At 36.8% G+C, this 17409-nt stretch overlaps 1 protein-coding gene across 2 annotated transcripts in view; it reads right to left on the minus strand.

Moving 5' to 3' along the window:
• The window catches only part of SEMA3D (semaphorin 3D), a 137113-nt gene that overhangs the window by 35281 nt on the left and 84423 nt on the right, over positions 1 to 17409 (minus strand). For both annotated transcript variants that reach the window (XM_021689669.1, XM_021689670.1), the window contains exons 8-10: positions 11027 to 11141; positions 9569 to 9638; positions 6271 to 6415 (exon numbers count right to left, since the gene is read on the minus strand). In XM_021689669.1, the coding sequence (XP_021545344.1) occupies positions 6271 to 6415; positions 9569 to 9638; positions 11027 to 11141 (330 nt within the window). The remainder of the gene's footprint in view (positions 1 to 6270; positions 6416 to 9568; positions 9639 to 11026; positions 11142 to 17409) is intronic.

Genomic DNA, 17409 nt, shown 5'->3' on the forward strand with positions numbered 1-17409 from the left:
TTAAATATTTGAACTTCAGAAACAAGTCCTTTCCACATTTTGGCCACTGTCAATAGTGCTGCAAGGAACATGGGAATGCTAATCTCTTTTCAAGACCCTGATTTCAGTTCGTTTGGATAAATTTCCAGAAGTGAGATTGCTGGATCACACGCCAGTTCTGTTTTTCATATTTTGAGTACCCTTCATACTGTAGGTGGAAACACTCTAAAGGTCCATCAACTGATGAATGGGTTAAAAAAATGTAATATATACACACAAAAGAATATTATTCAATCTTAAAAAGGAGATCCTTCAATATGTGCCGTGTAGATGAATTTAGAGCACATTTTGATAAGTGAAGTAAGTTAGTCCAGAAGGTAAAAAAAAAAAACCCTGCATACTTCCGTTTACATACATAGTCAAACTCATAAAAGCAAAGGATAAAACTGGTTGCCTGGGGGGAGACCTGGGTGGCTCAGTCGGTTAAGCGACTGCCTTCGGCTCAGGTCATGATCCTGGAGTCCCGGGATCCAGTCCCGCATCGGGCTCCCTGCTCGGCGGGGAGTCTGCTTCTCCCTCTGACCCTCCCCCCTCTCATGGGCTCGCTCTCTCTCATTCTCTCCCTGTCAAATAATAAATAAAATCTTTATAAAAAAATAGTAAATAAAGTTTCATTGGGCGCCTGCATGGCTCAGTCAGTTAAGCGACTGCCTTCGGCTCAGGTCATGATCCTGGAGTCCCGGGATCGAGTCCCGCATCGGGCTCCCTGCTCGGCGGGGAGTCCGCTTCTCCCTCTGACCCTCCCCCTCTCATGCTCTCTGTCTCTCATTCTCTCTCTCAAATAAATAAATCTTTAGGGCACCTGGGTGGCTCTGTCGGTTAAGCGGCTGCCTTCGGCTCAGGTCATGATCCTGGAGTCCCGAGATCGAGTCCCGCATCGGGCTCCCTGCTCAGCGAGGAGCCTGCTTCTCCCTCTGACCCTAACCCCTCTCATGTGCTCTCTCTCTCTCATTCTCTCCCTGTCAAATAATAAATAAAATCTTTATAAATAAATAAATAAAGTTTCATTGAGCGCCTGGGTGGCTCAGTCAGTTAAGCGACTGCCTTCGGCTCAGGTCATGATCCTGGAGTCCCGGGATCGAGTCCCGCATCGGGCTCCCTGCTCGGCAGGGAGTCTGCTTCTCCCTCTGACCCTCCTCCCTCTCATGCTCTCTGTCTCTCATTCTCTCTCTCTCTCTCTCTCAAATAAATAAATAAAATATAAAAAAAAAAAAAACTGGTTGCCTGGGGCTGCAGGGAGTAGAAAGTGGGACGTCACTCATGAATACGTATACTATTTCAGTTACTCAACATGAATAAGTTCCAGAGATCTGTTGCACAACATTATCTACAGGCTACTTAAAAATCTGTTCAAAGTATAGATCTCACAGTAACTGTTCTTACCACAATAAAAAAAATTTTAAAGTACTCTCTTCTCACCTTTTTTGATAAGGGAATGATTTACAAACTGAAACTCACTTTCAAGTAAACATTTGTTAACATTTTACGCTCCGGCATAGATTATAAAATTCCTCATCAACAGAGAATAAAACTACCAAGTAAATCTGTTACAATAAATCAAATATCAAAAATGAAATTTTCTGCCTTTAAAAATCTTCCTGATTCTGAGTTTTCAAGCAGGCTGCTACCGTTGGCCTGACCTCAGTTTGGTTTCCATTTCTGACCTGTGCCGTTCATTGTGGATTCTTCCATATTTTATTTCATGTGGAACTTATTGTCAAGGCCTAAAATTCAATAATGACTGAAAAAGTCCATCTGAACAAAATACAGTTTGTTCAGGGATTCAGTTTGGACACCAGAGGGCAGGAGAATCCCTGGAAGTGAAGAAATGGATCCTTGTCGTTGGTGACTTTCCAGGCTGGCTGACGTTGTAATGATGTCATGGTAAGGCCAGGAGTTTAGGTTTGACTTTTTGTCACAGGAAGTACAGAACTCTGTCAAAACTAGAAAACAAAAGTGGCACATGGAGAGTCGTAGTGTTTATCTCCCTTGGTGATAATGTCAGCAGAAGGCCCAGTGGGAGCACAACTTAAGAAGCAACCTTGATGAGAACGTGAGTGGGAAATGTAAATGCAAAGGAGGTTTTTAAAATAATCTATTTTAAAAATTTTAAGTTCATTGTAAAATGGCGTTCAGTGGAGATTCGGACATTTAGTAGAAAGCAAATTAAAGTAAGATGTGTGCCCCAGAATTACAAGAAAAGAAATGACAAGCACAAGAAGGTTTCAAAACTGCATTATTATTTGTGCAGAGAACAGATCAACCCCTGGGGAAACAATGTGGGGTTCTGTTTGGTTATTCACTTTGATCTCATTGAAGGTAGAGTGGTGCAGAGATTTAAGAGCATTTGATTTGGAGTCAAGTAGAGTTAAATTTAATCCGTGTCTTACCACTTCAGAACAACAAGAAAGAACCCTACCTTTAACCAAAAGTGTAAAGCAAAAATAAACAACTTCTGATGGTAACTAGGATTGTCATTTTTATGTCTCTAAATTCTATAAAAAGGACATAATCTTCCTGATCAAAGAGAGTGCTGTTCTGCTGGAGTTTTTCTGGAGTCTCTTTCTGTCTCCATTAGCAATACTGGCCCGAGCTCAGGCTATGAATAAAAGTTTACAGATCTTTCTCGACTTACAGTGGGGTTACGTCCCAGTAGACCCATTCTAAGTTGAAAATATCGTAGGTCGAAAGTGCATTCACTACACCTAACTGGTCAACATGATAGCTTAGCCTAGCCAAACTTAACCATGCTAGGAACACTTACATTATTAGTCTATAGTTGGGCAAACTCCTCTAACACAAAGCCTGTTTTATAATAAACTGTTGAGTATCTCATGTAATGTATTGAATACTGTACTAAAGTGAAAAATACAATGATTTTAAGTGCATGGATTGTTTACCCTTGTGATGGTGTGGCCGACTAAGAGCTACGGCTTGGTACCCTGCCCAGCTTCACCAGATTCTCGTACTACATATAACTAGCCCAGGAAAAGATCAAATTCAAAATTCTAGGTACAGTTCCTACTGGCTATGTATTGCTTTCTCACCATCATAAAGTCAAAAAATCAGAAGTCAAAACTTCATCAGTTGGGGACCATCTCTAGTAACAAGGCATAATTATCAAACCTTAGCTACAGATTTGAATGTGCTTACACATGTAAAAAAACATGGGAATTTCTTGAGAAATACTGATGTTTAGAAAGGATAAAGGAATAACTGTTAAATGACACTTTCTTATGCCTGATATTTTTCCTTTTCTAAATTTTTAAAAAGAAAAAAAAGGCTAAGTATCTCTGTGATAGTGTGGATCCAGCCTATTCCCTGGATAATTTCAAACTCTAAGAAAATATGTACAGTGTAAACACTGTATATTTTGAGTACTAAGGAGCAAAAACTGGTGTGTTTACTGTGATGGGGCGCTTCTTTTCTCATTGATGAAAAACTCTCCTCACTGACTCTTATGCATGACTCTTGGTAGGGAAAGGTCACCTTTTCACATTTCAGAGAAGTGGCTGTGTTCTTATGAGGAGAGTACTGTGACACGTGATTTGTCCTTTTTCTTTAAGATTTTATTTATTTATGAGAGAGAGAGAGGCAGCGGGGAGGAGCAAGGGACAAGCAGATTCCACACTGAGCGCAGAGTCTGACGACCGCTCAATCTCACAACCCTGAGATCATGACCTGAGCCAAAACCAAGAGTCAGATGCTTAACGGACTGTGACACCCAGGAACCCCGACACGTGATTCATCTTTAAGCCTCCCATGGCATTTCACAGCTCTTCAGGCAGGAGGAGGGAAATGGTGACAAGCCCCTCGGCGGCACCTCTAACCTACACTGTATTTGGAAAAAAGTAGGCAATCTGGATGCATTGGCATATGATCATTTCATGATCAATTTCAATTTTTTAGTATAAGAATCAGCTACTACATATATGCATGTAAATTGTTTTCTGTAGGGGCGCCTGCACGGCTCAGCTGGTCAAGGGTCCCACTCTTGATTTTGGCTCAGGTCATGATCTCAGGGTCGTGAGATCGAGCCCTGCATGGAGCCTGCTTATGATTCTCTCCCTCCCCTTCTGCCCCTCCCCCCTCAAAAAAACCAATTTTTTGCAGTTAAAATGTAGATGGTTTCAGTCCCAAATTCTCCAGTAACGTCTAGATGACGGAAAATATTTTTTTTTAATGGCCTCAATGGTCATAGTATTTTTAAAAATAAACTCATGTAGAAGCAGCTCCAAATGTGATAGTCCATGATACTTAACCCCATAATCCTAGTATGGTGAAATTTCCCCAACTAGAGTTCCCTCTGAATTTTAACTATCCTCCTCAAAAAAGCCCCAAATATATATAATGTAAGTTGAAATTCTACGTATATTCATTATACATATATGTACACTACAGTTCAGTATACACATATAGAATACATATTCAGTAAAAGGTATTCTATCAAAGGGGAAAATAAACATAAATTAACATAAAATAATTTTAACATAGATAATAGTACAAACACTAAAGGCTTGGATTCTGCTTGGACTCTGCTGCCAGAGTATCTGGATTTAAAACGCAGGTGCACCACTCACTAGCTTTGTGACCTTGGGCAATTTACTGCACCTCTCTGTGCCGGAGATTGCTCACCTGTAAAATGGCATTAATAACAATAGCACTTGCTTCTTAGAATCATTATGAAGCTCAGATTTGTAAAACCTTTAGAAGATTACCTGCACACCCTAACCTACACCTTACGTTACTGTTAAATAAATAAATAAGACAAGTAAGTACAACTTTGATGTTCAAAGAAAATAAAAAAGTGAATCCTGTAAAGAAGATGTGGTATATATACAATGGAATACTACTCAGCCATCAAAAAGAATGAAATCTTGCCATTCACAAGGACATGGATACAACTAGAGGGTATTTTGCTAAACGAAATAGGTCAATCAGAGAAAAACAAATACCATATGATTTCATTCATATGTGGAATTCAAGAAACAAAATAGATGAACAAAGGGGAGGGGAAGGAAAAATAAAATAAGATGAAAACAGAGAGGGAAGCCAACCATAAGAGACTCTTAACTATAGGAAACAAACTGAGGGTTGCTGGAGGGGAGGTAGGTGGGGGGATGGGGTAACTGGGTGATGTGCATTAAGGGCACTTAAGGTAATGAGGAGAAGGTGTTGTATACAACTGATGAATCACAAAATTCTACCTTTGAAACTAATAATACAGTATATGTTAATAAAATTGAATTTAAATAAAAAAATCTTTAAAAAGTGAATCCTGAAAATCATATTATTGGCAATTTTTTTTCCATGGAAGTGTGATCACCTTATAATCAGTCCAGAAAACATACTTGAAACATATTTCTATTGAGGAGTTACGAAAGGGAAAATAGACATTGTTGTAAAGTGTGTTTCCCACATTTAATTAGGTTATGTAACAGGAAGATGAAAAGAGAATTCAGAAAGCCTGGCTACCAACTGTTTCCTGTTTAAGAACAAACATATGAAAAGAAAAAATTCAGTAGAATTGGATGGATTAAGTTAATAATTTTTCTCAGACATTTTGATGATTACTTTAGACCTCCTAGTAGAAATATTCATATTGAAACTTAAGTGAAAAAAAGGCATTTATTAGGTCAATTAGCCCATCCTAAAATATTTAAATAACCTAAACTGTTTTAATCACATCAACGAAAACAAAACAACACAAAACTTTCTATTTAAAATGCAAATAAAGATTTTACACAGCAAAGTGTTTTTTTTTTAACAGATGCAACATAATAAGGAAATAAATGAACCATTGTAACTGATGTAGTCATTGAAAAGTAGAAATGAGGACCTGAAGACTCTAGTTATATACAGAGCTGTACGTGGGAAATAAATATTTATTCGGCATTTTCATTTAACTTGGAATATTTGTCATTCTAGATATCAAATCATCTTGATGATTCTGTAGACTTACTGAAGATTGGCACTATATTTTCAGCAGAGCCTGCTCCTTATTATATAATCCATTGTTTCCTGTTAGTACTTAAAGCTCTTACTCAGAAGAAAAAAAATGTCAAGTTCCAGGGAAGTATGGAAATGCTAATACATCACCGTGAATAAATAATAGGTATTTTAAAAACCACAGTATATGTTGCTGTGGTAAATAGCATAGTTTATTGTAACAGAATTAAGAAGAGGATATGGGCTTCAGAAAATAATTTGATTATGAAACTGGATACATACTGTGCCAGGTCGGGGATAAGGAATTCTTCCATCATACTGCACCCAACGATGGTCTGCACTTTCCTTATGAGCATATGGACCATTGAAAACTGCTCTGACGTCAGCCATGCTGTACACACAAACAGCTGAGCCTTTGAAGATGGAGCTGTAAAAAAGCAACATGATCCAATCATTCCCCGTACAACAGTCACTGTATACTTATTTATTGAGCACATATTATAATCAGGTGTGTGGACAAACTTGGGCAGCACATTCCATCCGATAGGTGCTGCAGACGAAATGTGTGGATGTCCTTAAGGAGCTTATAACCAAGTAATCCTGAAAAAGGTGTGATAGCAGTTACATTACAGATAATTACAGTAACAAGCAAAGCAAGCATGCAGATGGGTCCCCAGTACAGGGCTGTCTGGTAAGTTTTCAGAGAGTAGGTGGTGTCTACATTGACACCTGATGGATACATGGGAAATACCTAGAAAAACTGAAGGACAGAAGGAAATATGCAGAAAAGAGTATCAAATTTATATACATGCTTTTGAATTTTATTTAAAGTTCTTACAGCATAGTGCCTTCTAAAAAACTTATAAAAAAGTTACATTACCTATTTTTTTTATAGAGGAACATTTTAGGTATATAAATAATAAATATCTCATTTAGGTTTTCCTTTTTTTTTTTTTTTAAGATTTTATTTATTTATTTGACAGTGAGAGATAGCAAGAGCAGGAACACAAGCAGGGGGAGTGGGAGAGAGAGAAGCAGGCTTCCCACTGAGCAGGGAGCCTGATGTGGGGCTCGATCCCAGGACCCTGGGATCATGACCTAAGCTGAAGGCAGATGCTTAACAACTGAGCCACCCAGGCACCCCTCATTTAGGTTTTCTTAAAGTGAGTGAATGTCCATAAATATTGGCTATTAATAATTTCCTCATTCAATTTTTATTAATTCAAAAAAAATGTTGAAATTCTTCTGTGCTTCTCCCCAAATTTTCGAATTTCTTCTTGAATTTATGTATGTAACCTATGTGATACTTAAAATTAATCTTAATTACACAGGACTGGAGGACACATAATCAAGAAGCAGAAAAGTGCCATGGGAATTTCACAAGTTTTTGCAAATTAGTGGTGAAAACTGTTAACACTATCATCAGATGTTTCATTTTTTTTTTATTTCTGGAAAATAAAAGACATTTTCTCTGCATCTAAAATTTTCAGTGATTTTTGTTCATAAAAATGAGATCACCCTTTATGATCTAAGAGACATATCATCTCAGCACTACACAAGTGAGCCCAGGATTCTCTAGCATGGGAAACTGAATCATTAATATCTTGGAATGAGGGGAGCCTGGGTGGCACAGTCAGTTGGGTCTGCCTTAGGCTCAAGTCATGGTCCCAGAGTCCCGGCGTCCCAGGATCCAGCCCCACATCGAGCTCCCTGCTCAGCGGGGAGTCTGCTTCTCACCCTGCTCTCTTGCTCTCTCTCACTTTCTCTCTCAAATAAATAAATAAAATCTTAAAAAAATATAATCTTGGAATAACATTAATGGGAAGCAACGGGAGCTGATGACAAACAGGCAGCTGGAAGAAAACGCTGCTAAGAAGGGAGGTGATACCCCCATAAAGATCACATCCTCTGCCTAGGATATTTTAAAGGAATGATACATCACGCTTTATGGTGTTTCTATTGTTGCAGATTAATTACATCTTCTTATTGGACAAAGGATGTGACACTGCTTCCCAGTATTACCTCAGTTCTTGGGGCGGCATTAAAAATAGAATAATAAAGTACACCAAGAGCAAAGAGTTGACTTGTAACTTCACACTCTGGGTGGGCAGAGTACTTGGTAGGAGAAAAAAACATAACTATCTTGGGGCTGTATTTCCCTGGCACATGTCTATGCCTTGTGTTGGAACACACAGTGACTTCAAAGACAGTTCTGTGAATGGAAAGATGCCAAGAGAACTAGCTCTGAGATTTAACTTGAGTAACTACAGGCACTTGCTTTTCTTGCATCTTTTTAGTTAAGATATAAATTACCCGAAAAATGGGGTCCAAATAGCAGCATTCTTAGGGTATCTTCTTTATTTTCACTGTAAATATTCACATTCTCTATCTTACAATGAACCCAGGAGCATTTTGGTTTCTGATATCGTCCGAACCACACTATTGGTACAAAGGTGTAAGGTGAACTGAATGAAGGTAATGCCACATGAAAGGAATTATAATTTGCCTACAGATTACTTTAATAATGTATTCAAAGGGAGGCAGTAAGACCATTTCTCTAATAGCAATACCAATACTGCCAATTCTTCCAATACTAATATCAATATAAACAACGGTGATAGCAGAGCTGTGGAAAAAGTAAAAAAGTAGTTCAAAGAAGGTGTTGCAGGGAGTAATATGTAACAGGAATAAAGCTGTCCCATGTTCAAATGTAAGTTTCTGAATTAAATGAAATTAATATTAGATAAAATTATGTAAGGTCCATATATTCTTTGAGAAAGCTTCAAAGATGATAGGGCAACTTTTAAGGAAGTCACGGAGTCTCGGTGACAAGTACAGGACAGTATTACACAGAATGAAGACAAAAACACAGGGGTGAAAATTAAGAAAACACCTTTGGTTCTAGTCCCATTTTTACTACAACTTGGCCCATCTTCTTGGCGCAAGTCATACAAACCTCCTTTGCCTAAGTTAGCAAAGCAATAATGATATGCTGGTAACAGCCAAACTCCCATCTTTGTAGGGTAACGGAAGGGTATCTAAGATTGTACATGATGACACTTTAGAAGTCAAGAGTGTCGCATCTTATGACTGCAACCTAAGCAACGACTAAGGCATGTATTTCTTTCATACTACTTCTATGTCATGCAGCTTAACCTATTTATTATGGTGAGTATATGCATACACCTTTGCATCCTGTAACTTTAGTCTGGGAATTTAACTCACAGAAGTACTTGCTTACTTGCTCACACAGAGAAATGGCCATATGTACAAGGTTAGTCGCTGAAGCATTATGCGTACCACCGAAGACCTGGAAACAATGGAGATGTTATGTATAGGAAACTGGCTAAATGAATTGTGGTAATTGATATAGGAGTACTCTGCTGGCATAAAAAGAACAAAGGACATTTTATGTCTTGATATTAAAAGAGTTCTAGGAAACACTATGTGAAAAAATAAAATGAAAAACGGGTATTTTTTTTCACACAAAAGGCAGGGACAAAAAAACATATATTTCTTCTACAGAAGAATTACAAGTGTTGTTTTTGTTTTGTTTTGTTTTGTTTGTTTTTTAACTTACCTGGTTGTGGTAAAGACTCCATAGACTACAGGATTTCTTTCATCTCTTGTGGAGAGTAAGTAAATATCCTCTATTAATGGGAAAAAAATAACAATTCAATATATTTTTATATTTCAGTATTAGATATTTGCCTTTTCTTTAAGAAATACAGTAGTTCTGAGACACTAATAGTATATAAAATTAACAGTGAAAGTCGTTAATTATGACATAAGAAATTAAGGGTAAAAGACTGGTTTTCTCACGAGTCATGTGACACTGAACTGGATATCTAACCTTTCAGGTGTCTACTGCAATCACCTGTAAATGGGATGATTCACTTGATAATCTCCATGACTATTTCCAGTCAGAGGTATGTGATTTCTTACAGAATAGAAATTAAAAACATAGGGTGTTTTTACCTTCCAATGTAAAAAAAGTCTTTTCCTGCAATTGTGCCAACTTACTAATAATTCAATTATCTATTTGCTAACAATATAAAAATAGCTACACAATTAATTACTTGTGCAGTATTACTTGTGTAACTTGCTCAGTATTTTGTAACTACTTGAGCAGTATTGACACCAAAGTATGTGTAAATAATATTCATTAAAAGATTATTTAAGATGTGAGCATGCTTATATACAACATGAGGAATCACCCATGAATATTGAATATATACTTCAAATACCGTATGGCAAAATCATTCAATGATAAAATCATTTTTACATTGCAAGGCAAAAACAAATTCGAAAGATAAGATTTGATGATGCTAACTTCATATTTAACTGAAAAAACTCCTTCTAGAATTAGCTTTGAGGGGGTAAAGAGGGGAAATGAAAGAGAATAATCCATCTAACACTTTTCTGAGTATTCTTTTTCTTAACAAGTCGGAGGGAGCGAGTTCACCCAATCTCTCGTGCTCTCCAGCAGAGGGCAGTCTCAGAATAAAGAACCCAAGTTCTTGCTACCTATAGACAGTTACGCATGTTTAGAGTTAATTTCCAATTTGCATACTTTGTTTAGAATTTGGGAGAAATTTTTTGAAAGATAATTGTCAAATTATTGGAAATTTGTTATATAACACTGTCATATAAAATTCATATTCACCTCTTACATCAGTTAGACACATTGTTGCACATGATTTGACTTACGTTAATTTTGTTTCAATAATTAAAACAATGGTAAAACTTAAAAAAAAAGTAAAAGGCCACATGGAGAGTGGATGGGTTCTTGCTAGTAGCTTTTTGTCTCTTGCTGCAGCTTTGTTTCCTCATAACTATGAGGATGCTTACAAAGAGACGAATTGCTTCATTACAATGTGCTCTGAAACCTAGAGCACCTCCATGTTCTTTGTGTGTGTGAATTTAGTAATAACACTCCTGCAAGCTGTCCTGGGTATACTAGGGGCTAAAATAAAACAAATGCTGAATTTATTAGGCAGTAAGTAATTTTTAAGAAAAAAAGGAGCATGTGACTTACGAAGCTCATCAAAATGAGTATCTGCCCCATCATTTCCAGGAATGGAGCAAATCAATCTGGCTTTAAGAAAAGTCGTCCATTTGTTTATCAGGCTGCGTTGTCCTCCTACATCATTCTGGGAAAAAAAAAAGGAAAATAACAAAGATACAGATTTAACGCAATTGTTTACAAAGACAGGAAACCTACATGTTTAAGGCCTTGAACTTTCAAATAAGGGAAAAGGCAGTTTGGTCCCTTAAGATTACATGCTTTTCTAATGCTTGAATGAACGCAATGTCTACAACATGGCTCTACTTAATGAGTAGATGCAGGCAGGGCTATCCAGTAAATGAGTGAGGCCTGGAATCAAATCTCACTTCTGTCACTTTTTTTTTTTTTTAAGATTTTATTTATTTATTTGAGAGAGAGAATGAGAGACAGAGAGCACGAGAGGGAAGAGGGTCAGACGGAGAAGCAGACCCCCTGCCGAGCAGGGAGCCCGATGCGGGACTCGATCCCGGGACTCCAGGATCATGACCTGAGCCGAAGGCAGTCGCTTAACCGACTGAGCCACCCAGGCGCCCAATGAAACTTTATTTTTTTTTTATAAAGATTTTATTTATTATTTGACAGAGAGAGAGAGCACGAGAGGGGGGAGGGTCAGAGGGAGAAGCAGACCCCCCGCCGAGCAGGGAGCCCAATGCGGGACTCGATCCCAGGACTCCAGGATCATGACCCAACCCGAAGGCAGTCGCTTAACCAACTGAGCCACCCAGGTGCCCAACACCTCTGTCACTTTTTGCTCCATGGCCTACAAAAGGCTATTTAACTCTCCAAGTCCCTGTTTCCTCATTGAAAAAAATACGACTAATGCCTTGAAATTGATTATTTTGATAATTAAGTGGAAAAATTTGTGTGCAGTGCTTAGCACAGGGGCAGACAACTTACGTTCAATACTAGCACTGACTTGTATATTATACACATGATGAAGATCGTGATTTACAGCCTTTAGAAATATGCTATAGACTTAAAAAAAAAAACAGTCTTTTTCCAAAATTAGTGCCCTACTAATTAAGCATTAAGGCAACATAAACATACATATAAAACCAATCTTGTTTTAAATGCTAACTGATATTTTTCCATTCTTTATTTGACTCTGAAATATTTCACTAAAATGTTCTTTAGACACTTACCAAACACAGGCATTTAAATCAATTCAGTAAAATAAATTCAAAAACTCACCATAAAAAGATCTGTTTCTTATTTTTAATTTAATATGTCCCTGTGAACACTAAATTCATACAATTTGTTATCTGACTGGACTAGATCAGCTATGTTTGTAATAAGTAAGATGAGATTGTTTCATGGCATAAATACTGTAAGTACTTAAACCAAAATTTCAAAAATTACTTTTGGAGTTACTATTTCCATTAATGTACTTACATCTAAATGTAAATTATATGAAAATTTTTATCCTTCATGCAATCTATGTTTTATAAAATTAATAAAGAGTTCACTATCAAATACTAACTCTGAATATTTAGGAACTGTATTCCCTGTGCTTCTTTTATCTCTGAAAATTAAATGAAATTAGAGAAAAGTATCTAAATGACTTCTCCAAACAGGGGAATTCAAAGTCAGAGAAATAGCTGCTATTCTTCAAGAAAGGGGGGAGGAAGAAAGGGAAGGGGATGCAAGACAGAGATCCCTTTGAGTATTATCTTGGGTGATATGGAAACCCAAATTCCAGATGATATAATCTTAGTAACAGAGCAAAATCTCAGAAGGCTATAGATTTGTAGGAAAGCTCAAAAGGCAATGAGGTCCCTGAGACCAGGGACTGGAGCCATCTTTATAGCCTTAGCACCTAGCACCAGGGGCGTACCAGGGCACCCAGAGTGATGAATCCCATTTTATTTTGCTTTGCTTAAAGATTTATTTATTTATTTGAGAGACAGAGAGAGAGCATTGAGGGCAGGGACAGAGGGAGAGGGAGAGAGAGAGTCTCAAGCAGACTCCCCGCTGAGCACGGACCCAGACGCAGGGCTCGATGCCACGACCCTGAGATCATGACCTGAGTCAAAATCAAGAGTCGGACGCTTAAACAACTAAGCCACACAGGCACTGGTGAATCCCATTTTATATCCCCCTCTGCTAAACACGAGAATACTTTTCAGTAATAGCTCTGTATACATAAGTAATCATTTTTATTTTCTTGATTTGTTCTTTAGGTTTATAACAATGTAAAAAGAAAAAAAATTGAAATTTAAAGACATTTACATTCAATAAAATATTTCATATATGAACTAAAATTTGCACTTGAACAAAATATCACACCTCACAGTTTGCACTACATCTCGCTGTTTTAAATTTTAAATGATCCAAATCAATGTGCACTTAGTCTTGGAACACATGTGTAACTGAGTTCATGTGTGCTGGCAGATACAGAATATAAACTTCATGATAAGTACAGCAATTGTTTGGAAACTGGACCAACAAAAGACCTTTCTGGCAATAGTATTTTGACACTGATACTGTTTAGAATTGCTGACACATGGTGATAACACAAAGCAAAAAAACATTTAGTTGATTTTCTCATAATTTTTCATTCTTCCCAGAAAATGCACTCCCTATTCCTTTCATCCAACACCTACTCTATGTATGTCACTAATGCTCTGCTTATCAGGTGTTTAATTAGTACATTTTTGATTATTAGTAACTAAAAATACAAGATAAAATTGATAAATGCCCTTTGAAAGTATAGCTAAATGCCAAAGAATTTAAGTCTCCTCTGAAATGTCTTTGTAGTGGAAATAATGAGGACAGGCATTGCTGTAGAGTTAGATTCAATATTGTTCTTAAAACGAGAGGTGAGTTCAGACATGCAGAGATTGGAATACTCAGGAAATATTCTAGGTGCTAGAAATTAGGGGGAAAGGACAACAGGTGGAACACTTCAGAACATGTATGGAGAACCAGGACAAATTTGGTTTAGATGAAGACTGGGATAAATGAAAATAGTGGAGGAAAATGTTATAAAAGGAAATTTGAGTACAATCCAGGAAGGCTTTAATATCAGACCAAAGCATTTATATGTCATTTAGTAATACGTTATTTAGTATAAAGAATTACTACAAAGACGTGAAAGAAAATGAATACATGATATCTTTCATATACTAACCCTCTAGAAACAAATGTGTCTATAGTTGCTATAGAATTTATGTTTTGTATGTGGTGCTTCTATTGTTGCAGTATCATTGCTCAATAATAAAAATAATCAATATTTCAGCTAGCTATTGGATGATTAATGATGGCTGCAGCTGTGAAGACAGATTTATCTAGACATGACCTTTATTTTTACTGCTAACATCCTCAGATCATTCAATAAATATAAATCCAGATGTTAATATGAATAGGCAAAAACACGGATACTTCCTTCTATTAATGATGAACTCTGTGCTAATGTTTAGTAGGGTTCCAGTGAGAAAATATGTTATCTGGGATCACTCAGAAAGAAAGAGATTTTTAAATAAATTTAAAAATAAAAAGTAAGATATCTTCTCATCTTTCTCATGAACCCTGATTCACATATATATATATTATATATATATATATAAATATATATCTATTATATATATATATATATATATATATTAACCTGACAAATGGAAATTATAATCCTTTGAACAAAAGAATCCTTAAATGTTCTTGCGAATCCATTAAGCAGCCTTTCCTGGCCCCTCAAGGAATAAAAAGATAAAAAACAAGCAAAAAAAAAAAAATCCAGGTCAAAGATGAAAGCCACCTGCTGTCAGCAGGGAAAAGAGTATAATTTCTGGGATAATGGTTCTCAGGGATGGATTATAAGCATTTAATGACTGGATAGTAACTCTTACAGACATCCAGAAGCATGACCTGGCATGGCAAAGTTCAATTCACAAGAAGTTGTATTTCTCCTGTAGGTAAGTGTCAGTTGACTGACTGTTGACTGGCTCTCAGTCCCTGGATTTGTTTGCAAATCCACAAAATCCCCCCTGAGAACTTTAAGCCCAGAGGAGGGCTGAAAGGGAGATAACCATATTTGTACTAAATTGTCACCTCCTTGCTTATTTTTGTGAAGTTCTAAGGAACACAACTATCTCACTAACACAATAGATTTATTATTGAGATGTCAGAATCAGCAGCTTTTAGTCACCGGTCACTTCTATGCCTCCACTCTATCACAGCTTCTTTGTGGTCAGATTGCCAAAAGCCTTGACATTCTCTACACAAAGAAGCAGATGAAAGTAACAAAGAAATTAAATGTAAATAAGCCAGACTGTGTGGGTTCCATCTGGGTGGTGAACGCACAGGATGACTGTTTTTTTATTCTCTGTAGCTTTGTATATGTTTGTGATAGTTCTTAATTTTAAAAACAGAAAAGACAAAAGATGAAACAAAGCACAATTTAGAATCTTTCAGCAGCTTTAAAATAAACTCTCTCTGAGTCAGGTGGTTGAGTGATGGCTGCATATTATGAAATAGTATGATTTCCACTCATAGGCTTCTAATGGGTAGATGAGTCGGAAGGTAGGTTAATGGGGATTCCATTTTGCTTCTACTGTCCCAGCAGATTCAAGTCCTTATAAATCTTACATAGACATGTAGAGTAGCTACAAACTGTCACACATGAACTTTTATTGATTATGTCTTTTGACCTTTGGGTCACTATGCTGGATTCATCTGCTAAACACAATTTTATCTGTACACATCGTCCTCTTCGAGGATCTCTTAGCACTTCATAAATACGGTCCTTTTCACCTATATCTTGGGAAACAGAAGCTCTTGGAAAATTTAAGAATTGACTTTCAGCTCCTATGCTCTTAACGCCTGAAGACTTGATAAATCAACAAATCACCAAGACATCTTTGAACATGTTGTATTCCATTGAAATATGGATTTAAGTTTAAGGTGAAAGACACCAGGCTTTTTGAATCAACAAACACTGAAGACTGACACATCTTAAGCACTTAGAAAAAAGAAAAAGAAAAAAAAAAAGGTTTGATGCAGGAGTCAGACTGGTTCATAAATTCTTCTTTGCTTAAAATTAGTTCTTTTGCCTAATGCTATTCTGCATCCTCATGCAGGCAAAAGAATGGAATTCCCTGAAACACTGTGAAAACTATCATCTGTGCATCTTTTATGCATACTTCTCCCCAGTTCTAGCCATTAATGACATTTAACCTCAGAGATTTTAGTTTGAATTAATACAACCTACTTCTTTTGAACTGTAATCTAAACACTACAGTATTGTAAACCAATAAACATATTTTTTTCCACAACTGAAACTGAGGTAAACACACAGGCTTCTCATTGACCCTTTTTACACAGTCAGTATAAGATTAGGGCAATTTAATACTTTGGCGTTTTCAATGTAATGCCTGTTGTATTTCAATACATCATTCATATTCTTTATCTGATCTGTCATTTATGGTAACAGCTGTCCCTTGTGGGTTTTAAACAGTCTCGTGCTGAGATATGCCTCTGAATCGCTGAAGACCCATTACACCAGGAAATGCTGGAGATAGGACCCCAGCAACTGACCTTTCAGAGCAACTGTCCAACGTACTTCTTCCTGTGCTGCCTCAAGCTTCACACAGTTATTTCTAGGGATGGATTTTAGAATCTTTGTAAACTTAATACTGATTGTCTGTATGGGGCTGTATAAGCAAATAAAAATGGTAAGGATAATCCAAACACAGAATGGCCTATTTAGAAGCTGGAAACTATGATCATGATGTGATAGAAACAAAAAGTAAAATCTGGAATAAGAAGTTCCAAGAGCCTCACTAGGAAAGCATGCCATATACACTAAAATACAGTGTTATACTGAGAGCAAGAGCTTAAATGGGGACATTTTTAATACATTAAATAAACTAATGGAAGACAGTGAAGTTACATGGACTGAATCAAATGAGAGAACTATGTCGTTGTGCTTTCCATTTTAGCCTGGATCTTCCTTTGCAATGTGTTGTAATCATGTTTCATCTAACTGTTTCATTGAGATGAAAAAAAAATAGTAATAAGGTTATGACCACTAAGAAATAAAAACAAAATAAGAAAATAAGGAGTCTTCTACTTCATCTACAAATAATCTTGAAGTCCCTTAATGGTAAAAGAAACAAAACTATGCAAACTCAAACATCTCAGACAAAGGGGAGAGGAGAACAAAATAAACACAACTTGTGTGGCAGGTGTTAGGCACAGTGATTTTTAAGGGATCTATTCTGAAGAGGCTTTCAAGACAACCAGTATTTTTTTTTTCCTAAAAGGGACTCTCACATTAGAGATGACTGTTTGCAATTTGCTACTGGAGAATCAAAATGGATAACATGTTTTTCTAACTACTCCAAAAATTTGTAAAA

The sequence above is a fragment of the Neomonachus schauinslandi genome, chromosome 12 (genome assembly GCF_002201575.2).
Source record: "Neomonachus schauinslandi chromosome 12, ASM220157v2, whole genome shotgun sequence".
In the NCBI taxonomy this organism is placed as follows: domain Eukaryota; kingdom Metazoa; phylum Chordata; class Mammalia; order Carnivora; family Phocidae; genus Neomonachus; species Neomonachus schauinslandi.